The 24,284-nt window shown below is 39.5% G+C and overlaps 1 protein-coding gene and 1 pseudogene across 12 annotated transcripts in view; one reads left to right on the top strand and one right to left on the bottom strand.

The window, feature by feature from the left end:
- Nucleotides 1–2,877: 2,877 nt before the first annotated feature.
- LOC148735408 (gamma-aminobutyric acid type B receptor subunit 2-like) overlaps nucleotides 2,878–24,284 on the bottom strand; it is a 35,424-nt gene continuing 14,017 nt past the window's right edge. For 10 of the 12 annotated variants that reach the window (XM_088753736.1, XM_088753735.1, XM_088753734.1 and 7 more), the window contains 16 exons: nucleotides 21,634–22,076; nucleotides 19,231–19,368; nucleotides 18,416–18,589; nucleotides 17,833–17,940; nucleotides 17,331–17,396; nucleotides 16,925–17,122; nucleotides 16,047–16,265; nucleotides 15,591–15,657; nucleotides 15,177–15,260; nucleotides 14,770–14,917; nucleotides 13,513–13,645; nucleotides 6,189–6,299; nucleotides 5,870–5,992; nucleotides 4,964–5,302; nucleotides 4,597–4,783; nucleotides 2,878–3,546 (listed from right to left, as the gene is read on the bottom strand). In XM_088753736.1, coding sequence (XP_088609862.1) covers nucleotides 3,380–3,546; nucleotides 4,597–4,783; nucleotides 4,964–5,302; nucleotides 5,870–5,992; nucleotides 6,189–6,299; nucleotides 13,513–13,645; nucleotides 14,770–14,917; nucleotides 15,177–15,260; nucleotides 15,591–15,657; nucleotides 16,047–16,265; nucleotides 16,925–17,122; nucleotides 17,331–17,396; nucleotides 17,833–17,940; nucleotides 18,416–18,589; nucleotides 19,231–19,368; nucleotides 21,634–22,074 — 2,703 coding nt within the window. In that variant the 5' untranslated portion in view covers nucleotides 22,075–22,076 and the 3' untranslated portion in view covers nucleotides 2,878–3,379. Of the gene's footprint in view, nucleotides 3,547–4,306; nucleotides 4,375–4,596; nucleotides 4,784–4,963; nucleotides 5,303–5,869; nucleotides 5,993–6,188; nucleotides 6,300–13,512; nucleotides 13,646–14,769; nucleotides 14,918–15,176; nucleotides 15,261–15,590; nucleotides 15,658–16,046; nucleotides 16,266–16,924; nucleotides 17,123–17,330; nucleotides 17,397–17,832; nucleotides 17,941–18,415; nucleotides 18,590–19,230; nucleotides 19,369–21,633; nucleotides 22,077–23,463; nucleotides 23,607–24,284 lie in introns of all 12 variants that reach the window. The other 2 variants (XM_088753731.1, XM_088753738.1) reach the window with 2 other exon arrangements.
- LOC148735409 (uncharacterized) lies at nucleotides 8,539–11,610 on the top strand (annotated as a pseudogene).

Raw genomic sequence — 24,284 nt, forward strand, 5'->3', positions numbered from 1 at the left:
TTAAATAGAGCCGGAACGCTGAAGTTGGTTTCTTCGTTGAGACACACCATTATCATTGTTAGTGTCTTAACTATTTATATCATTATAACTATCATTCTCATCAATAACCCCACATCGCCATCTCCATTATTATTATCATTATCATCGTCGTTACCGCTATTATAATAAACATTATAATAATCGTTATAAAAATTATCATTGGCGAGGATTATGGTTATTATTGGGTCTACTTGTTTGTGTGTGGGGGGCGTGGACTCGCAATCCGGTGTCCTGGGTTCAAGTCCTCAAGCCTGCCACTCACTGGATTTGTTCTCGGTTGCCTCAAGTTCAATTTCTCGGCTGCGTTCTATAAATAGCCTACTGGTCTGCCTCCTGCCAATAGGGATGTTTGAGCACTTGTAGTTTCAGTTCGAAGATATTAGCTCGTTGGCTACTTTAAAATTCGAGTACAAATAAAGATTACGTTTTGATGTTTTACTTGTTCCCCCGACCATGTAGAACAAATTTAGTACAAAGTGACAATTGCCAAAGCTTACTTTATTACAAAGTGTAATCTTCTGTTATCTTATAGAGCGACAGCTTCTTGTGACAAAATGTAGAAAGTGTTATCGTAATGTGTGACAGGTGTTACAAAGAGGAAGGATTATTACAGAATGCGACATAATGTATAACTTGAGCTCAAATGAACCGAGTTCAAATTTGATAACCAAGTCAGTGCTACCGAGAAAATCAGTATATGTTGGCGAAAACTTCTTACTATTTCCTAGTTTTCTTCCGCTTTTCGATAAAAGTTAACGACTGCCTTTAGGACCCTCGACAGGATCTCAATTTGCGTATACTTTTGATTAAGGGAAATGGCGCATTTAGCATGGTTTGAAACAGGTTTTCTATGAAACTTATTTAGAATATTAGATGTTAATCTGAAATTAACATATCTTCAAACCGGCCGTCAGTTTCCTGGTAAAATCCATCAAAATGACAAAAACTATTGTATATTTGGAAACTAAGCGACTACTTTGCAAGTCCAAAGATTCTTCGAAATCTAGAACTGCTCGTGGTACGCGGCTAAAATAAAGAGATCTGAAAGACCTTTTAACCGTTTTTCGATGTTTGAAATTGAGCTCCTATTTGCGGTGGAAGATTTCATGACCTCCCCGTCTTCTATCCCAGGCATCACAAAAAGCCACTGTCACTGCTTATACTTCCTAACCCGCATACCGATAATACCATAGTGAATCTGCCTAGGCAAATTCAAACGATATTTCCTTGGAAAAACGCAAATGAACTTGCAATTAAACACAAAAATTGGGTAAGGTAACGAATCTGATCCAACCGACGCGTCGGCCGACACGTTGGCCGGACCTTATAGAAAGACTCTGCCTCGCTGGTACTTTCGCTTGGCTCCAAACTTCGACTCGTCGATCTCCACTGTTTTTCCTACACCTCCGATCTTCATGTCAGCGTTCATAATTTTCGTCGAACATACCGTTCGTAAGTCGCTCAGTGCACGGATCACTGTAGGCTTTGAAAGGCTAGTCAGTCTGGCGATGTTACTTCCAGAAGCCTTGATAGCCCACAGGAACATTAGATGAAGCCACGTACTCAGCGGGATGTTGGAACCTTCGAAAAACCAGGTTCGAAAAGCCAGGTTTGACAGCGGCTGTTTGTACAGCATCGGTGGTGTGTCGGTAGTGTGTCGGCCGACGCGTCGGTTGGATCAGATTCGTTACCTTTACCCAAAAATTAAAGATCTGTCAGATAGGGAAGATTTGAGAAAAGAGAATTGAGGAGTATGTCAAAACATCACAAAAATTCGTCATAGGTGTGGTTAGTTGTAACAGTGGGGATGATTTTGTAAAGTGATGTTCCTGCTTGGCCACTATTGCAAGCGACGAGCTGATAACTTTTAGGGTGCTCAAGAACGATGCAGGTACTTTATAAAGACTTTTAAGACGCCTCGAAGAATCTGACAGCAACCCTGATAAACCTTGAAAGGCCGTTTCCATCTCGCATTGGGAAGGATCGGCAATAGCGCATCAAAAAACAACAACAACAGAGAAAGGTGAGAAACCTAGGCGACATAGCATGAAAATTAATGTCGGTCTCCCAACGTCAAATAGACCGACTCATGATTTGTTTTGTTGCTGGTCCAGAAAACCTATGCCATTCTTTAAACGGACGTAAAACCTTGGTTTTCGAGGCTACTGCACTGTGCACCAAACCTACACTGTGGTGTCTACCGCGCTACACGGTGCCTCTTCTGATTTACGACGTCCTTGCAGTGGAACTTACAGAGGAGCTCGGAAAAGGGTCTAGGATCATCTCTAGGATATGTGGAAAGAGTTGAATTCAACCTTGCGTCAGTCACAGGGTTAAAATATAGTTAGAAAAAGAATAAACAGGCCATGAGCACATCAATGGTGTGCAGAGGAGGAAAAGGAAACTTAAGCATCTACGCATTCAAGCTAGTAGTCAAAAGGGCCTGGTTAATAAATTTCGTTGATCTAATCGAAAAGAGGACGTCCTGGTTCCCGCCGAACAAAACGTGAAGCACATATGTGCTTCATGGCGGGAAAAACTATTAGCTTGAAGGTTCCTCCCTTTGTAAGGTTGCCTCCCTCGTGAATTTTTTAGTTGGACTGCATATGTTGTTTCTTGATCAGAGAGAAAGACTCTTCTTTGGTAAGAAAATTTCAAATACTAAAAGCGCTTAGAGGCGGTCCTCATTCTGAAAGGACGAGGAAACTTGGAAGAGGCAAACTTGTAATGGGGCCAGACCCCTGTAAAACCAAGAAAAGGGTACCCGCCTTTGTAACGAAAAACCCGCTTTGTTGTTTATCATTTTCAGATATCTAAGAGAGTCGTTCTTTGGAGGCATTATATGCAAACGCGATCTTTATATTTGTAATAGTGCTATGTGTCAACTAAAATCAGCAAATTTGATTTAACTCAAGGGTTGTGTTCATTCCTACCTTAGAGTCCCTATAGTTCTGTTTGCTCTGGTTATGCTTTCGATATTGGAGTATTTAAGATTCACGTCGCCTGGTGTTTTCTATACATTGTACATGACTGTTTTGAAAATGTGACCGATATTGACGTTTTGACCCTGGAAAGTAACACCACTTCTCCATTCACGTGTCACAGCCACCTCATAACGTAACTTGTAAATAGCAGCTTGGCCCGAAAAGAAATGGTTTGGAGCTGAAATTGTTAGAATCAAGACTCGTCCTCGCTCGTTCGCACAGTAATCTAAAAGCTTTTGATCTAATCTGTAGGCATGGGGAAAAACGAGAAATAGGTCAACCCTTTGATGAGCGTTGTAGGAAAAGCATATAACAAGTTAGGAGGCTGCTACATAATTCAGTCTTTTATAGTTATTTCAAAAACTGCTCACAGCTTCAGAGCAACAGTTTCTGATGCTTGGATTGCAAGTCTGAGGACTGAACGTCACCACCATCTTTTCTTTAAGTTCGATATCGTCCATCCGTATTTCATGAGGTATGTCATGTGACGAGGAACCCTTGCACTGGAACATGAGTCCGTTTACTTGAAAGGGAAGCAAATGGGTTAGGCGCCAAAAAAATAAATACATATTGAAAAATAAAAGTAACGGCTGCCAGAACGTTAATTGCATTACTTTGTGGGTTTGGTTACTCCCAAAATTTTTCTAATACAATACCTGAAGCTGTTCTCTCACAACGAATCTAACAATATTTCTCTCAGAACGAATCTAACAATATTTCCTTTCCGAAAGGCTGGCGACTGGGGTCATAGGAAAACTTTTTGCATCATATCTTCTTAAAAAAATCGCTCTAAGTGATTGGAAATTTGTGGGGTCCGTATTTTCTAGCCAGGTCTGCTGACATTTGAAATAGACAGAACGACCAGTAGGTTGCTTTTTCCGTTTCTTCTCGCTCAAGATAGATCTTTTGAAGCCTAAAGTGAAAATCACCTGTTTTCACGAAGAAACTAAGTCTTTAAAGTAAAGTACATGTCTCTTAAAAAAAGAACCCCTTTTTCATTCATGAAAATAAAAGGAAAACCCTGTTATGAAAGAAGCCGTGAAAAATGTTGAAAAATTCGTCAGCTCTATTAGTGTCGAAGGAATGAATGGACGAATGCGTGAACGACGTAAGGTGTGTGTGTGTCAGATATATAACGAAAACTCACAGTCAAATGGACTAAGTATATTCAGCGCTGAATGGTAGCTGTCTATGTGGCCTATGTGCGAGGCCAAATGTATTTGTTGTACTTAAGGCTGGTGGAAGACATGAGTGGTTGTTAAATTTGAATAGCATTTACTTACAAGATTTTAGTCTTGTCCGTCGTATTTTACATCAGTTTCTACTAGTGAAAGGAGCAGGGTACTATTTCCTAAAAGTAGTAGCAGCAGTTTAATCTAATATTATCTCTGAGATATTCTATTGATGATCGAAAAGTGGAGTGATACGAGGAAATCCACTAAGCAATGAGTTATTTGGCTTTAGACGTCATGGGGTAACAGAGGGAAACATTGACAGATGTACGAGTTATCCATTCTACAATAGGGGAATCTAGATTACCATTTCAGAAAGAAAACATCATTTTTCAATGTACCTGCACTTCCAGGAACATTACAGTGTGTTTGTGTTCCTTTACACGCGAATGAGGTGTTACGCTCCCTCAGAACGGGACTACCACCACAGTTAAAGCTGTTACTAGTGGCTCCTTTTCTAGTTTGACCAATATGCATACTCGAGGCTTGATTTGTCAACGAATCATCCTTTGTGAGAAATTGATAAATCTAAAGGCAAAATATGAAGAGATCTCAAGTGTCACACAGCGATACAGATCTTTCTCTTTACAACTGTTAAATCGATTTGACAAGTTTAAGAATGACCCATGTCGTAAATTTATTTGTCTTTTTTCCCTGTGCGTGACAGGTCCACATGAGTATTTGGAATGGAAAAATCTTCCAACTTACTTTTGGGACAAAAACAAGTAACAGCGTCGCAGTGGTACACACGATCAAACACAGCGATGAGATGGCGTAAGGTGCTTTATAGTACATGGAGCCATCCAAGGCAATGGCCACAATAGCCCCAATGATGGACAGCACCACCACGTTATAAACCGACATTCCAATGTATCGGGAATCGTTCAGAGCAGGGATGGTAACATTACGTGTTTCCCAAGCCAGGAAAAGCCCAAACAGAAGGAGAATTCCTTTATAGCTGAACAAAACCCCTAGAAAATATGTCTTGTATCTACAGGTGCATTGGAATAACGCAGGGATAATGATGACGTCTTGTTCTTTTTTAGTCTATTAGTAGAAAAACACAAAAGGACATAAGAAATCTCTTGTTTGTCGAAGATATCTCGATCACTGTATATAGGTGATCTTTTTACGGCGAGGTTAAAAATTTTAAATTAGAGACTGTGCGGTTGTCTTCAACTCGAAAAAAGAGCGGCACGTATCTGTTAGGCGAGATTGAAACACATCGGAGAGGCAATGATACGTTAAGAAGAAACAAGGATAGCTAGCGAAATGGAGATATACCGGATGGTGAATACCGAGATTGAAGAATAGTGCCAAATTTTTCAAGTCGCACAAGTTGTTACCCAGGTCTTTTTAGGTGCTAGTTGGTCTATGGACACAATGACCCTTCCATATCAGAGTTTCTATTACAAACATTAGGTGGGAATCGACCGTAAAAAGATGGTCAAACGCACCAGACTCATGGGTATGCATAGAAATATAGGGCCAAAAAGGAAAGAAACAGAAAAAAGGAAAGAGGAAAATTACCTTTAAGATTAGCCGAGTGCGTTTATAGAGGAGCAGTACCATTCATTGCGTTGACATAGATGTGACTGTTTTCTCTTTACTTACCAGCTCTTCGAATCGCAATTTTTCGGTCTCAAGAGGATCAATTGCTATCCATGTGGATAGGAAGACAAAGTCCACCAGCAATAAACCGGCCACAATAGCGAGCAAGTGAAAATCCCTTATTGCCTGTGAGAGGAGAACTATATTTTAGATTTGAACTGTTCACAATCGATGATTACAATTATATTTATTATTTCGTTGAAGGAACGAATTGGTGGCTTCTTTTTCGAGTCGCTTGTTAAACTAACTTATACTTAGAACTTTTGATGAGGCGTATTTTTCAGGTGTCTCTCTGAAATATAATTATCGCAATAAATCTCACCATTTTCTTGAGAGTCTTAGCCGCTGTGAAAATCTTGTGAACTCGCCAAGTCTTGCTGAACATGGCACCAAATGATAACGAAAAACCGAAGGACAGCACTGTGGTTCGTGCCTGTTGGTACGAGAAGATTTTTTTATTTTTTTAGAAAAAAGTTAAACAGCTGAGACTGGATCAATTTTGGTCCGGTAGAAGAATCGACGAGATAGGTATACTCTTTTATTTTCTTTTTTTGGGGTGTAATTTAAAGATGCATTCCTCAGTAATCAACTATTTGCAAAGTAGCCGGCTAGATCTTTTAAATCTTTAAACTCTTATCAGGAGTTCCACAGGGGTCGGTGTAAGGACACCTACTTTTCCTCATTTACATATATGATATATCTAATAGCTCTAATTGATTTAAATTTTACTTATTCGCAGATGATACTAATCTCTTATATGCTAATAAAAATCTTAAGTCACTCGAAACCATAGTGAATGCTGAACTCTGTAACATCTACGATTGGTTAATCGCTAACAAGTTATCACTGAATATAAAAAAATCTAACTTTGTTATGTCTCGGCCTAGACAGAAAATACTGAATCACCAAATAAATTTGAGAATCTCTGACCTTCATACTAACAGTTATATTTCCCTAGAACGTAAGGAATTTATTAAATACTTAGGAGTGCTTATTGATGAAACTTTTTCATGGGGTCACCATATTGCTCATATTGCATCCAAAATAAGTGAATCAATCGGCATTATCTCTAGATTAAGACACTTTGTACCCCAAAGTACTCTAAACCGCATTTACAGGTCACTTATCCACCCCTTTTTGTTGTATGGTATAGTCGCGTGGGGTCAAGCTGGAAAAATTCATAGAGATAAAATTCTAATCCTTCAAAAACGAGCCCTTCGCTTAATGTACTTTGGTGACTACAGATCTCATGCAATCTCCCGTTTTTTGTTTCTCCTCGTTTTCTCCCTTTGGATATGCTTTACTTTAAATCAGTTGCCATCATGAAGCATGACATATCCAATAATTTGTCACCTTCTAACGTATCTAACTTATTCACTTATGAAGCTAATATTCATCCCCATAAGACAAGATCATCTTCAAGAGGCGACTATTTTGATGAAAGTTCAAGATTAGATATACGAAAAGGCCAACATTATGCCAAAAGCGTAATGTGATTTTATTTCGAGGCCCGTCATATAGAGTTAAGTATTTTGGTGTGCCTTTGCATGGGGCAAGGTCAAATGAGGTCAGATCAAATAGCACCAAGGTTATGGGCAAGGTCAGTTTCTCTCCTGGTCCTTCTCGCCTTCATTTCCATCGTGTTAACATCCAAACAGAGATTTTCGGTGCTGTAGAAGAATTTTTTCAGGCAAGTCTAACTTTCTTCTTTCCTTCGTTTTTCTTTTCTATTTTTGGTTCTTTTTTACCGTTTGACCTCAGCTGCGCAGGTTTTTCGGCCAATAGTTGGGGTATGTCTAACGCCACCCCACGTGTGCTGATTCTTGGGCATTCCTTTATTTAACGTTTGAAGCAGTTCATTACGAACCATCCCGACGATTTTGATCGTGACTTTCAGATCTCGTCGCAAGTGCTAATACGTTGGCATGGCGTTGGGGGTAGAACAGTCGAAAAGACGTTAAAATTCGACAAACTTGTCCTCCATTCCTTTCGCCCTAGTATCGTTATTCTCCAACTAGGCAGTAATGACCTCGTTACTCTCTCGGCATTGAATGTTGGTTCAGCTCTCGAAGAATTTGTCCATTTCTTACACGAGTCATACGGGGTGAAGTTGGTGTTCGTGTGCCAGACCGTTCGCCGAAACTCAGCTGAGGCTTTTAACACAAAGGTCGGCATGTTAACACGATACCTAAGGGTTGTGTTAGACTCTATATCATATGCCATATTCTGGGGCCATTGAGGGTTTTGGAAGGCGAAAGACAATTTTATACACCCGATGGCGTTCATTTGAACTCTAGGGGTCTGCATAAGCTGTATCGTAGTCTCAGAGGGGCAGTTCTGCGATCGATGCTCCTTTCACCACTTTCTCCATCTCTGGAAGGAGTCTGTTAAGATTGCATTCTTTTTCACATGTTTTTGCCAGCTCTAATTTGTGCCCTATGCCGAGCCTTCGATGCTTTACTATCACATTCACCTATTGTTTGTCTCAGCCTTATATATTTACCGTAAGCCATTGTCCTTATTAGGCACGGCTACGTATGACTCAGCTACAAAGCTGTTTGATTACACGACTTATTATACTGTCGTTACTACGTACGAAACGTATGTACACCTTCTGGCTGCACACGTATAACTATTTTACTGGCTCCGGCTCCAAAGTTAGGTATTGGCTGTTACCACTAGAGTGTACAATCCTTTCCGACCGTTCAGTTTCTGGGTGTATCCTTTGCACTCGGTATTCCGCCTTTACTTTAGGCATGATATTACGTCTGGCGCTATTTCAGTGATTTTTAAGTTCATTCCCGTCGCTACGGAGTGCATTATTTCCAGTCCTGCCCCTTTGCGATTCAATGTTAATCTTTATTTTACCGTAATCTCGTTTCTGATCAAAGAAATTTTATTGATAAGCCATGCCACCCAGGAAGCGCGCACATTACGATCAGTCCAACGCGCAAAGGAAGAAGCGTGCACATTCCGATCAGTCCAACGCGCAAAGGACGAAGCGTGCACATTCCGGTGAGTCCAAGACGCAAAGACGAACGAAACGCACGCGAGGTTCCGATCTTCCTGAGGTTTCTCCAGACGTGGCTGTTGCCGCTCAGACTCGAAGCAATGACCACAACCAGAACTTGATCTCCATTGATCTGCGAGCTCTGTCCACCTCCATCACGACGACCATTTCACAGGCGATACAACAAGCGTTGGGAACCGGAGGGACCCACAGCCTTGTTCAAGACTCCAGAGCATCTTTAATTCTTCCCGTTGAAAGTGATGAGGAGCGTTCCTCCAGCAGGGCCATTCAAGGGGAAATCACAGCTATCACTCAAGGTACAGAGCCTCAGAGCTCCCCTCGGCAGCCTTTCCCAAGCAGAGCCATAGCTCTCGGCTCTAGAGTCAACCCAAAAATTAAAGCAAAAATCTGGGGTAATGAATATGTTGATTTTGGCGGGTTACTTTCATTGTCCCCTACTATCGATCGTTATTCTCTGTCCTGAACGCCCTCAAGTACGTTGTCTAATCAGTCCCAATTGACACTAGAACCTAGCCAGCCACTTAAGAGGATTCATAACCTCAATCAGTGGTTATCAGCTTTTAATACTTTTGTCGCCATTTATGTGAAGAAATATCCTCTGGAGGCTCCTAAGCTGATGAAATACCGTGAGGTCGTGAGGGACGTTGCGTCTAAACCTGGCGACTGGTCATTTTATGACGAACAGTTTCGTTACGTAAGACGGTCAGCTTCCGACCAATACCCCTGGGATACTATTCATTGGGAACTATGGTTAAGGGCAGTGACAAATTTTCGTGCTCGACCCCAGGTCTCTTCTGATAAGGCCTCCACGCGCCTTCGGAACCGCCAGTCGTTTCTGAAGGGAACGTGTTGGGCATTTCACGCCGGGAGATTTTGTGCCACTTCGACCACGTTTGTTTCAAATGTGACTCACCCCATTCCTCAAGTGAATGTTCATCTCCTAGTTTGCAACGCGCCCCCCCCTTCTCACCCCGGAGCCAAACTAGCCCATCCCCCTGCTCAGCAGTCCGGTCACCCTGTAAGGGTGAACAGGCTTGATTTTCTTTTGCACGGTTATTCCCCGGCTATGAAGCAATTTTTGGTTGATGGCTTTTCTTTTGATTTTCGAATTAAGTTTATGGGGGAAAGGCGGCCGTTCGAATCCCCAAATTTGAAGAGCGCGCCAGAACAACCCCACATTGTTACAGCTAAACTAGACAAGGAGCTCGCAGCAGACAGAATAGCCGGCCCGTTTCCTTCACCTCCTTTTTCGAATTTTCGCTGTTCCTCTTTGGGCATCGTTCCCAAAAAGGATCCCCCTGAATTTCGTTTAATTCATCATCTGTCGTATCCTAAGGGTTCATCCGTTAACGATCACATTCCTGAAAAATTCTCTTCAGTTCGCTATGCGTCTATTAGCGATGCCATATCTGTCATTAAAAAGTTAGGAGCTGGCTGTTTTATGGCTAAGACCGATATTAAATCCACATTTCGCATAATCCCGGTTCATCCCAAGGATCATCCTCTATTGGGTATGAAATGGGCTAATCAGTATTACTATGATCGCGCTTTGCCAATGGGATGTAGTTCCAGCTGTGCGATTTTGGAAGCTTTCAGTTCAGCTCTTGAGTGGCTATCAAAACATTTGTTTAATGCTTCCGGTGTTGTTCACATTTTGGATGATTTTCTATTTATTGCCCCTACAAGGGACAAATGTCAATCCGATCTTGGCAATTTTCTTCGGATGTGTAGTTATCTCGGGGTTCTAATAGCACAGGAGAAAACAGTCCGGTCATTCAACACATTACAGTTCGCTGGTATCACTCCAGCTTCGGTGCGACAGGAAGCTAGGTTACCGGACGATAAGCTTCGAAAATGTCAGCTGCTATTGCATCCCTTTTATACGAGGCGTAAAGTAACGCTTCAAGAACTTCAGTCCTTACTAGGGCTTTTGAATTTTACATGCTCAGTTGCTGTCCCCGGCCGCGTCTTTCTTCGCCGAATGATCGATCTTACCAGGGGAATCCAGCGCCCTTATCACCGTCTTCGCTTGACTAAGGAAACGAAATGTGACATTCAGGTTTGGCTTTCTTTCTTACACCACTTTAATGGTAGGACCTTTTTCTATACTGAGTTATGGGAGGTCTCGAAACCCTTAGAGTTATTTACCGACGCCGCCGGCACGAAGGGCTATGGCGCTATCTTTGGTAAGCATTTGTTTTTTGGCGCGTGGCCGGAAACATGGCGGCATTTTAATATCAAACTTTTAGAATTCTTCCCAATTGTTATCTCTCTGCGCGTCTGGGGGCCTTTGATGGCCAACAGATGTGTCATTTTTAACACCTATAACGCTGATTTAGTTGACATCATTAATCATCACACTTGTAAACACAATTTGGTGATGATATTGGTCCGTGACCTGGTGTTAACCTCTTTGCGACACAACATAATTTTTCGCGCTAGGCATATTCCAGGTGTTTACAATACTCCCGCCGATCACATTTCCCGGTTTCAGGTCAACAAGTTCAAGGAACTGTGTCCGGGAGTGCACGAATTTCCCACGAAAGTGCCCGAGAGCCTTCTGCCGGAGAGTTGGTCACTAGTTTGAGGGCTCTGCTTGAGTCGTCACTATCGTCCGCTACCCGGAAAATGTATCAGAGAGCGTGGACAGTCTTTAACGATTTTTACAGCCACTATTTCAATTCAGCTTCCCCCTCACTCCCCTTGACTTGCGCTTCCCTGGCCCTTTTCATTTCTTATCAAAACGCACGAAAATTGGCACCCGCCACAGTAACGTCTTATCTCTCCGCTATTAGTTATGTGCAGAAAGTAGCCGGTGTACAAGATCCTACCAAAACATTCGTCATTCAAAAACTTTTGAGGGCTATTAGTCACTCGAAGTCGGCCGATATTCGGCTGCCCATTACACGATCTGTTCTCCATCAACTGGTTCGATCCTTGCACCATACCATCTCTTCCGCGGCCTCTCAGCGCACTACGTTTTCCACCATGTTTTTATTACCCTTTTACGGGTTTTTCCGCGTCGGAGAGCTAGCGCCCAAAAGCCGTGATTGTTCTATTAGCGTTGTCCAGTACTGCAACATCAGCTTTCTTGCGAGTTCAGCTGCCATCTGCAGGGTCAAGATCACACTCACTCGCTTTAAACATAACACAGACAACCGGTCCTACGATATTATTATTGGACGCGAAGATTCCCTTCCATTCTGTCCGGTCAAATCGCTCCTCGAGTATTGTCGGTTACGAGGCAATCAGCCCGGGCCACTTTTCTGCTCTCCTGATGGGAGCACTGTTAGTATCATCCATTTCAATTCTGAGTTACGCCGTTGCTTAACCTGTTGTGGACTCGACCCTTCTCGAAATAAAAGTCATAGTTTCCGCATAGGGGCCGCTTGTCTTGCCTGTGGTGCATTCGCCTTAGCATAGTTTATCAATATTACGGCTGTCAATTCCTAGTATGCTAGTTTTTGTTCTCCTCTTCTTTTTAGAATAATTTGTCCTTTCATGCTCGACAAGCTGACATTTAATACTAGATTGCGTCCGGGATGAATCGAGTCAGGCATTGGGCTGTCGGTTCATTCTCGACTGCTTAACGACTACAGACATTTTATTCGGTTACATTGTCTGTACTTTTTCCTCAATCTGGATAATGATACGCTTTCCAGACTGCTTTCATCGTTAGTATGTTACTCGCTTATCTTATTTACACAGCTTTATCGTTTTCATGTGGAACGTAACGTTGGTAAGTCATGGGCTTGCATCGTTACGGTTCTATTAGGTTTATTCTATTAGGTTTGTTACCGTTGATCTCCAAGCTCTGCGGTCGTTATCCCACATTAGCAGTTATTATTTTTATCTCCCGTCAGTCTCGTCAGCAAACTAGCGCGACGGCACGCAGAGCTTCGGTCTAGTTTTAGTGGAGATACGCGGGTTTCGTGATAAAAAGGGCATTATCAAGAAATGGTGTTAGAATCTGGAATAGCTTGTCCTGTGAAGTGCACCATCGATCAAAACACAATTTTAATAGTAAAATTCATGATTTCCTCCTCCAGAGACTCGAAAAACATGACGATTATTTTAATTTGTCTACTTTGATAGCACAACTATAAGACCCCAGATTGTTCTGTTCTCTTGCCGTATCTTAATTGTATTAATGTAGTTGTAATTTGTCTAGAATTTTGAATCTCTTGCTCTGTAAATCTTTTTATTTTATAATATACGCATTAACACTGCCCGCCTCGACTAGCCTTTGCTAACTGCGGACAGTGCATTTTTTTTTTATCTTGTAATAATGTAATATATTGTAATATATTGTAATTCAACTAAAATCAAACTAAACTAAACAATAAACTCCTAAAAAATTTGAATAACCACTAGCCTTGCAGTAGATGCGAGCCTGCACACATGGGAAATACAACATGTACTTTATGCTGTATAACTGTCGCAGAGTTATGTTTCTACGTCTCGTGACTTAAGTCTAAGTCCATTAATTAATTTATCTGCTAACGTCCTTCCCTCTCTTTCCAGTGTAAAAACCCTTTTAGAAATATCAACAACACAAAAGGATATGGTAATAATTGAATAACCCACTATAAAATACAGTAGAAGGTTAGCTTACGTTGCAAATGTACCCGTATTGTCCAATATTGAGAAACCGCGCATCTAATCCAAGAAGAACGACTGAGGCGTAACAAAGTATGCACCCCAAGATTATTATGTTATTGAGCTTCGGCGACGACATCTTGATAATTCTATAAAAAAAAATTGGGAAATACACAGGGTAATTGTCTCCAGCAATGCAACTGCCTCTATTGATGCTCGTCAAAATATGGCAAACGAGAGGCGTGTTAAGGGACAAAACGAATCAATAAAGGTTTTCTCTCTCCACGATATCATGTTTCTTTGGGTGATAAGTAGGCACGAAGGTGCTCTTTAAGGAAAAAGAAAGTCTCGTTTGAAATGTGATGGGGAACTTTCAAAAACATGAAATTTGAGGTATGCCCCCCACCCCAAATAAAAGGAAGGTGACCTTTCAGGATAGAGAAATATTTAATTTAAGGGTATAGCTTTAAAAGATTGAAGAAATAGTGCACGTTGAAGGGATGCAAGTATTTAACGGATACGCTTGTTTTCTTCCCTTCTTAATCTAACTCCTTTAAGTAAAATAAAATGACCTATTATTTTTATTGTAAATGTACACGGGTTTCCTAAGCAGTAATTTCTAAATCCGTTTTCATCGTTTGGTGAAGCATTACTTTTGGAAAACTTCTATCCATTGTAGTGTTATCGTTGTGTCGATGAACATTCAGAACGAGTCGCATGGCTCCCAAGCTCGACAAACACTTTGGTCAAACGGCAATATAAGCTTTGTATCAACTAACATGTTACCAAAACGTTTCTTAACTCCAACGAGAACTCTCAGAAACTTAATCAACAAGTACTCTGAGAAACTAAATCAACAAGCATTCTCAGAAACTAAATTATGACAATGTCAACTCAGTAGATTAATTAAAAATGCATTCGTCATTGAATCAGAGCCTTCCATAATTTTTTTAAGGTTATCTTAAATTTGTCTGGATACATTTCCTTTAAGAAGGGATACTTCTCAGGAACCTAATACCCTTTTGGTACTGGGCTTCGTCGCGGTGTCCTCTGCTCATTAGTCCACTACGGCTAACCCTTAGTAATTCACCCACTGTTGCTTAGGGTGTGAAGAAGCATTTTAAGAGTAAATAGTCTTGCTCAAGACAAGACAATAAGCCGTCTTTGGCTTGAACCATCTGATTTTCAGCGCGTTAATCTCTATGGACCCCTACAGTTTCCTTCCCTTGCATTACATTATTCTATGTTGGTAACTTGCAGAGGACGTTGGTACCTGTTCCTTCGATTGCTGATGTTGAAATACAGGAAACATGCTGAACAGGTGACTCCCACCGCTGCCATAAGCCACATGATTACTATAAGTGGAAGAGGGATCATCATGAATTCCAATTTTGTCACAGTATGGTCCCTTGGTATCTTATCTAAAAAAGAGGCGTAGGAAACACTTTAAATATCTCAGCACTACCCACTCTCAAAGAGTGAATTAAGCGACGAAGGTAATAAAATATGGATTATTGTATCTAGTGCTAATGTCCTCTCACGCAAAAAGTTCAGGTACCTTTACATTTCCTTCCTGACTAGTCATTGTTGTGTGGTTACAAGTGATTTCGCCTTATCGAGAAAAATGGAACAAAAGAGGAGAAAATACTGCATGATAATACATGAGATTAAATACATTACCTGGCCATATTTCATCTTTCTGGTCTTCGAACATATGGAGCCGATCAGAAAAAGTAAAGTGTTGACCAACCCTAGTCTCGTTACCTGAGAGATGAACAACAACAACAACAATTTCATTCTTTGAACCTTTTACAAAAAATAAAAGTGGGATAGTTTGCCCTGCAAATAGCTAGAAAGGTAAACGTGGCGGGGCAAAACAAGTACCTGAATAACATAAATCGTCTAGTAAACGTGATTGTTAATCATTTTAACTGTCATATTTACGTAAAATATCCATTTGGAGATTTAAGCCGGACGAGAGACGTTGGACCGTCTTAAATATGGCAGCATGTTTAGGTCGTTCTGAATGCCTTTGAGATTTACTTACTGCGAGGAACTTTATTTTCTTTTTATTTTAAGAGATGCTGTCCTTACCTTTCCTATTTTGTTTAATGAGAACTGTTCCAAGTCGTTCTCTGGCTTCTTCAAAACGAAATGGACCCTGTCGAAATAAGATATAGCCTTAATTTTCGCCTTCAAAACGAAATGGAACCTGTCGAAATGAAAATGTAGCCTTAGTTTTCGCCTTCACTGCCAGGTTTAGGACATATTGACAACTTTCTGTGCTCAGGCTGGTGGATTTACCTTATGTTTGAATGGAGAATCATTAAAGTTAGACTAAAATTGTAGAACGGTCTTACTATTTTCGCGCCAAAAACTCACAGTAATCACTGAGACAGGGAAGAATTATACTAACAATCAATTAGTCAGCCAAGCACCTGATAAAACGAAATCTTTTATAACAACTTCTGAATTTTTCGCGGAAACCTGCAAAGATCAATTTTTTTTTAAGCAAAATCGATATTCGCGTATGACCAAAGTTTTGCTTACAGTGAGTCCTTGAAAGCTTATGTTCCTAATTAACTTTCTCATCTTGAGAGGGTACTTGTAATTTGGCGTGTGGAGGTTCTCGTACTCCAATCCATTGGCGAGGGAAGCTTTCAGTGTTAATGCAATTATCCAAGCCACGTCAAAGGCGTAGGCAGATTCTTTTCTTAGGTCCTTGGTCTTATTCAGCTTTAACATTTCCCTCCAGAAACGTTTTGCAGTCTACAGACAGATAGGAAAGTATTATATAATACTTATCTATGTTACGATTATTGACAATGACGGTTTGGAGCCACAGAAGCCTGAGTTTCAGTGTCCACTAACCAAAGGGAAATCCAGACATACCATAACGCTAGCATCAATCGATTGTTAAAGGTTGGTTCAAGGGGGAAATAGCCAACGAGGGTTTATTGATTGAAATTATGTTTATTATCTAAACAAATCCAGGTAGCTAGATTGGAATTCTCTAAATCTCGAGAGCAATAGATGATACGCAAAACAGAGTCAGTATAATTCAGTTTTCTCCGCTCACAGGTTAATTTTCATTTGGGGCACACCCCAAAGTTTTTCTAATGAAGCTGTGTCAAGATATTCTGTTGGTTATTTGCTTTTGACAACATTTTGCTGAGGTGCACAACGTGACTGAGCCAATGAGCCTAGAAGGAGATCAAAGAATAGCTTTTTAAAACACTTTAAGAGCTTTTGATCTAATGGCTGAGATACTTGACTCCTAGGGCTTGACAAAACTCGACTTCTTAACTTTAAAAAGTAATGTTTCTCTACAAAAATGCATCGGTCCTAATGTTTTCCTTCAGATCTTCGTGATTGACTAACCGGAAGTATAGTATAAGTAATCCAACGAATCCAATACCAGAACATACCATTCCAGAGAGCGTTTCCTTATCGTCCTGACGAATGTCAAGCTTGACAGTTGATATGTAGCGATCAACTGCTTGCTTCAGCTCGTCAACCGTACAAGGAGTATTTTCTTTGTCTTCTATTTGAAACATTTTGTTGGGCGCAAATTCTCCGAATATTATCCAAGCGTAGTTCGGACCATACATTTTTTGTTTGAAAGCCTGCAAAAGATGTTAAGCCTGGGTAGATTTATGAATTTGGGTTTTAAGACAAAATTAAATAACCCAAAAGGTAAAAAATCAAACTTTCTACAAAAGCATCCATGTCAAAACTAACAGCATAAATTGCTACAAACTGTATTAATTCCTGTCGAGGCTTATAGTTTATCGCATTATCGATGTTATCAAGACATCATCACCATTAACTTACTTCACAAAAAACGTTTTTAGCTCCAATGAAGTTAAACTCGCCGATTATGATTCTTGCGTCGAGAGCCTGATTGGGAAAAAAGGAGAAGAAACAGTAAGCGAAATGTTTGGTACAGCACTCCCTTTGGTCTCAATTGAGTTATCTTGGTATTGCTATGAGCCCTGCTCCTAGTCTCGCTTACCTCAGTCCCATTAAATCTGACGCCAAAAATTACCTAAGTTTGGTAAGCTTCAAAAAAGGTAACTGCTTTGTATGGGAGTAAAAGAAGAACGTACACGAATGCTTCTTCAGTCGAGAACTTGATTACTATCCTACTGGGCACATGAAAAGAACTGCATTTTGGTTGCACTTGTGCTATCTCGCAATGTAGTCAATGGTAATTCTTCTTGTTCAAATTTTCGGGTAGCGTGGTAGCCTGAGAAATCATTTTAAGAAGTTTAAAATCAGCCATCGTTGAAGTAATTTTAATTAATCTGAACTATGTAGAAGCCATTTTGGCTACCTTGAGTTTCTGCAATTGATAACTGACGTCGCCCAGCTGTTCAAATCCCTCCACTGCGATGATGCTGATATTGCTTTTCTTCAGCTCATTTTTGAGTTTATCCACCGTCTGTACGAATATGAACAGAAAAACGAGGTATAAATTTGGCATCATTATATCTCCTCGGATTTTGTACCCGTTTGGTAACAGTAAGGAAAGAGAAAAAGAAAGAAGAGCCAAAACTAGATTACAAAATATAATTCCGAGCTTGGAAAGGCGACAATTTAGGCACGATATTTACTCTTGCTTCTCTATATTCACTTTATAATGCCTTTTCTGATCGATATGATATGATTTGGGTCCCCATTTTTTCGTGGGCCTTTCAACACCGCATATGGTGTGAAAACATCGCCAATTAATGAGGGGTTTCAAAACAGTTTAATCACTTCACTTCTGACCCTGCAGGCAGGTTAGAAAGAAAAGGTCTTGGCTAAGTTGCCTCTTAGCTTGCGGTTGTTTTTTCAGAGATTCTTAACCAGTGTAGTATTTCCGAATTTAAAAAAGCAGCTGGATGAGGAAGTAGGGGAATACCCTGAAACTTTACCGGAGAAAAGAATTCTGGATCATACTGATGGAGTATAGCCACTCTTTTCCAGCCAAAGTATTTTATAAAGGCCACCTTAGCTTTGCTGTAGGACGTTGACGATGGAGCTCCTCGATAAGTGTTGGGATATTTCAGCTTGGATTCAAATTTTGGAGACCCTGATGCGTAAGATACCTGAATGCAAGGAGATAACAGAAAGACTTTAACGACTTTCTAAAGCTACTTAGTCTTAACGTTTATGAGCTGCGGCGATTGGCATTGTAGTGATGTTTTGCAACTCATGCGATGGCAGGTCGTAATCTGCAGATTGTAAAGTACACATCGCAAACAACTTGGTGTCTACTTTCAGCTTCCTGTTCTTCTTTCTTTTTGGTCTTTTCCTCTTTCCCCTATGGCCATAGAACCGCCAGCGTTTGTCACTCTGTAAAGGGAGTTCTTGAGTCTGATGTGTGTAGTCTTTCGAGGTTGAATCGAAATAAGGCGTTTGCATTATAAACATATGTACACTAATCGTATGGTCAAAAAGAATAAAATTCCCCTAGGTGATAGTTAGCAATTCAAGAAAGTTTTCTGTATACCGGAACTGATAGGTGTTGACAATTGATTTTCTTCCTTAAGGGATATCTCGATCTAACCCTTTCCAATGGCCAACTCGAAAGCTATGCTACTTTGGTCACTATGCACATTTTACTTTTGATTATTGATGTAATTTACTGTTTTTTATATATTCTGACTTTTATAATCTGTAGTAACCTCTTGAAATAGTACGAATAAAGAGTTTCCTTCCCAGAGGAGGCAACATTTTCAAAGCAAACCTGAATGAGATACCACAGTGTTGCAGCCTCTGCTACAGGTTCTAAGGCCTCTGTACTTGCAGGTCCGAGCAGTATTGCAGGTCTCTTTTCCTTGTTTAGCAGTCTGTAGAAAGCTCTTATGGCTTGTGCACCAGTGTCCTAAAAAGATAATAGAGAGCTTACGAATCGATGGGTTCCCAGAGGACGACGACTTCTCAACACTAGAAGTAGCTTATGTGCATGCGCTACCGGATATGGTCAACCCTTTCCTGAGGAGATTATTTTTAGACCGAATTTTCCAGCGAAAAGACGTATTTTTGTTGAGTCAACCGTAAGTGATGCCTAGACCCACTAACTATTCATGGTATCCATTCATTATTTCTCTCATAAAGCTTTTGAATGCTGTCTCTGTTCTTCCAGACGCCAATTGGGTATGACTGATTTAAGATATAGAATTTGCAAGCACCTTTACCGACTTTAATTTAACAGACTAAAGGAATCGTAATGGATACCGTTGTTACAAATTTTATTTTGAAAGTAATTCTCAATGCCTTGCTTCTTCCCTGGTTATGACAGTAACTAGTCATATTTGTCAGGTTCCACCGAGATAGCTAAATAATTGTCTAAGACCAATGTAAGAGTGGTTCTAAAAAGTGTTTTGATGTGAAGAAAGACTTATTTAGACAGGTGCTGTACCTTTTTGCCGTCCATTTATTCAATTTAGTGAAGTAATCCGTCAATGATCTCAGAAATGAAAAGAGCCGCAAAAAAAAAAATACAATTTATTTGACTTTCTCGGAACAAATGAATGTATTTATCTTGATAGAAGGCTATCAGACGCCAGCATTTCACTTTACTGACGGAAATCCCTACTTAACCTTTTCTCGTATGTTCTAGATAGATTTATTTATACCTGAATAAATTTGGCATAATATCACCATATTTTGTCCAATTTTACCCAAATCTCTTTACTTTCTTCAAAGATAAAACTTTAATAGGCAAACTGTTATTTGGATAGAATGCTTCATCATCAAACTAACTGCCAACTCAGAGACGTATTATTTTTTTGGACCGAAATCGATTCCAAGAGGCACGTTCTAGTTTAAATTAATTTGTTCCAACATCACGTACCGGAACTTGTAACCGTAAAGGGGAAGCTCATTTTAAAAAAAAATGTTCGTTCTCGAAAACTGACACCATCCCAACGAAAAATGTAAGACAAATATAGGAAGTCTCTTAGCTGTCCCTATGAAAGTTTTTTTTTGCCCTTGAATCAGGCCTGATATCTACATTAGTAGACCATGGGAGACGAAGAGAACGCCAGTCGCAGTCATCACAGTTATTTTACTATCAGGGATTGGAGACGACTGGAGCCGAAGAAATTTGCAAAGATGGCTTTTTGTGAGAGAATAATCAGCATTTAAATGGTTTAATAATTGGAACTTTGCTTAATAAAGAATCAAAACCGAAAAGGCAAAAAAAAAATATTGAATCTTTTAAAATTCAAATACGGAAAACAAATTAGGCAAATTTAGTTCAAACCTTCGCTTAAGGTATTTATCATTCAAACTCAAACTCGCTCGACAGCTGGTCAATTAGAGAGTACAGAGACACAGAGATATGACTGACATAATACTGGCCATTTTTCAACAAGCAGAACTATCAATAGGACTTTAAATACTCGAACAAAAGAAAATGAAACCGAATCATATGAGTAAATATAATAATTTGTGGAATTTTCCAGACTTTGTCCAATTTAGCTCCCTCTATGTCCATCATTTTCACAGAAATGAAATGATAAAGTTGGAATTAAGTCATTTCTATATTTTTTTCGGATGCAGACAAGATTGGAGTTAGCAAGTGAAAAGGAAAACGATAAAAAAATTATAATAATATAAAATGATTTACGGGCATAGAAGTGTTTTAATTGATAAGGACATTGAGCCAAAATCTCTCAATGATTTCAGTCGATAGTGGGAGTACTATGCAATTCTTTTCATGTAGCGTCGATGGCGTGTCGGCTAAAGGTGTAGATTTTGCCTACGTAAGCTTCGAAGTGAAGAAATAAAAAGAATTTGATTGGATTGCTAAGTGAATGAAATAAAACTTGGAAACAAAAGTTCTATAGGCTAGAGCTTGTGGTGAAATACACTTTCGTCATTTATTGTTATTCAATTTATCTTTACTTTGAAAGGAATAAGATTCTGTTGATTTTAATTTAGGCGGGCATGTCATGAACGGATATTGCTACGGAGAAAAAAAAGATATTTTACCAACCGCATCTGTATCTCCACGAGTATTACAAATAAGAAAATCAGAAAAAGTCCCTAAACCCATCTTTAAATGTAAATTTCTCGGTAAATATTTTGGCGAAAAAACTGAAGGCTTTGCAGCAATTTTGCTAAAATGATGTAATACACTCACCGAAGCAGTATCCTGCACGTCCAACACCAGTGTATAGTTTGGCAATACATCAGTCCTGTTGTTAATGATATCGATGGCCATTTTCATAGCATTGTAGTAACCGTATCTATCATCCTTTAGGAAAGGAACAAATGCCCCTATATGTATTTCTCTTTTTCCTGGAGCTATAATGCTCGCCGTTGGAGTCTTACGGCATGGCGCCAACGAAGTTGCATTAAAACATGTTTTCTTCGACATTCCTAGTACACACTGACCAGTTGCTGTCGTATTCGTTGTGGTCTTCATCTCTAATGTTTCATTCCAGCAGCGAAAATCACTTTTGTTGGTTAATTTCTCACAACAAAGTAGTTCCGAGTTTGTTTCGAGATGCGGATGGGGAAAAACGTCGAGAACCAGGATTACAAGATAGACGAAAAATCTTGATCTCCTTTTCGCCTTCATTTCTGAAAGATGAACCCATAAGAAGAGGTTTGAGAGGGTTGTCTGAAATATGGCATCTCACATGACAAACCTTATTTGAAATACAAACGTTCAAATTAAACACGATAATTTAGGTGACCCTCATTATGCACAAACTGCGATTACTTTTTCAAGTCATTAGGGGCTAACAAAATACTAATCCTTGATTCGCTAAAATTTACTTAGACCATGTCTCATGTCATTGCTTCTAATTCTTTTGTCTTCGTCTTGGTGAGATATTTTGCCACTCTCAGAGACCTTTCCCTTTCAATGATACGCATTTATTTTAAATTTACAGGAAATGCTAAATCATGTTCAAAGGGTGACGTAGGATGTTAGCCTAAATTCGAATGAGAGTTACTTTCTTTGCGTCTCTTTTAAATTAACATAAACGCGGTATTTTCATCCCTAGAAGGTCATATTTAATTTGCCCAGCAGAAGAACTTTGTGAGATTTGTCGCACACAGTGGATGTGTATAGACTTAACCTTTCTTCTGTGTTATTACGAAGGATTTCGATTTATTTTGAATCCAATTGTATTTAAAAAATATGATATTTTGAAAGTACTTTGATTTGAACTATGACTGTCTTTATCAGACGTTGAGTGAACTTCACGAAAAAACTAAATAGGAGAAAAATTTTGATTTTCATTTGTTTCTTTTTGAGAGGTACTCACGCACAAATGGAAAAATGGATTTTCTGAATCAGGTCTATGACTATGGTGCCATATTTTGTATGATGAAGCTGTTTATTTCGCACTTTATACCATCATTATTGAGAATTTTTGAACACACTAAATATATGATATATTCTTGCGACTAACGTCCTGATTTCGTAGTCATTGTCTTAAAGTGATAATCAAAGCATCCTGTTAATCACTACTCACTCTTGTCGTTCAAATTTTGTTTTTCGTCTGCCAGGACTAAAAAGGAAGAGGGTTTGTAAATCAACCTGATCTCTGATAGTAGCTAAATAGTGCGGCGCACGATAAAAATAAATTCAGCCTTGGGAAACACGTACAACTGCATATTTCTCTTCGGTACTCTGCACTAATTTTCATTAACTCTTTATTTTCATTAAATGTAAGGCCATGCCAGTTATTTTTTGTGTTCCAAACCATTTCACAAGAATTAGTCAAGGACAGTTTGCCCTATATGACCAGAAATGTTTAAGTATCGAGAAATTTTTCAAGTACCCAAGCGCTTATGCAGAAGAATAACATCGGATAAACAAGTCATGTATATCAAGGAAAACCACTTTGTGGAAAACACACGTTAAATCATTACGAACTCACCTCACAAAGACATACACAACAAGTATAAAGAAAAATGCGCTCACTTCTGATGTAGCATTAACCTAACTGGTACTTACGTTACAAAAGATGTCGTCCATTGAACGTTGCGATTCAAATGTAATAAAACAGAGGCTTCTCTGTTTCTTCACAGAGGGGCACGTGTCAAATGTTCGTGAGTAACCAGCAAATGGCTGTAATCTATGCTGTTGGGTCAGTTAATCTAACATGACAAAGAAAAGTTCCTTCGGAAAAGACGCCTCAGTTTCGCTACACTATTTCAGTTTCAATCACTCCGCTTCACTTGGAGTTCTCGATAAATTAGACACATAAGTGTTGAGAAAAACGCTGATATAGCAGCCGTCAAGAAAATGAAATAGCGCTATTTTAAGTCTTTTTGTTGCATTTACCACGGATTTTTTAATCTCTAAGATCTGGTTGAATTTAAAATGATCCTTTTTTTGTCCATTTAGAATTGCTGTCGGAATCAAACAACGAGTGATATGGCGGGATTAGTTCTCGAGCACTTTGTCTAAAGCTTTGATAGGTGATGCAAAGGCTATTCAAGATGGATTTAGGTTGATAAAGTTTTTTGAAGCTCCGGGATTTTTAAATTTTACAGAGAAGTTCCACAGGAACATAAAAAAAATGCTATCACGAAAGAACGACAGAAAGTTAAAAAGTACCAAAAATAATCTGCTAACATATTTCATGATTGAGACTGTTATGGACGGCAGTCTTTATTCAGCAAGTGTTAATAACAGCAAATTTGCATTTTGAACAGAAACAATTACTTATTACAACCTGAATTTTTCTTAATTTTTGTTCGATAACAAAACTGTCGAGAAAATGAGACGAAAAGATGAAGGAATACAGGAGAAAAAAAAACCTTTTTAATTCA

The sequence above is a fragment of the Stylophora pistillata genome, chromosome 3 (genome assembly GCF_964205215.1).
Source record: "Stylophora pistillata chromosome 3, jaStyPist1.2, whole genome shotgun sequence".
Taxonomy (NCBI): Eukaryota; Metazoa; Cnidaria; class Anthozoa; order Scleractinia; family Pocilloporidae; genus Stylophora; species Stylophora pistillata.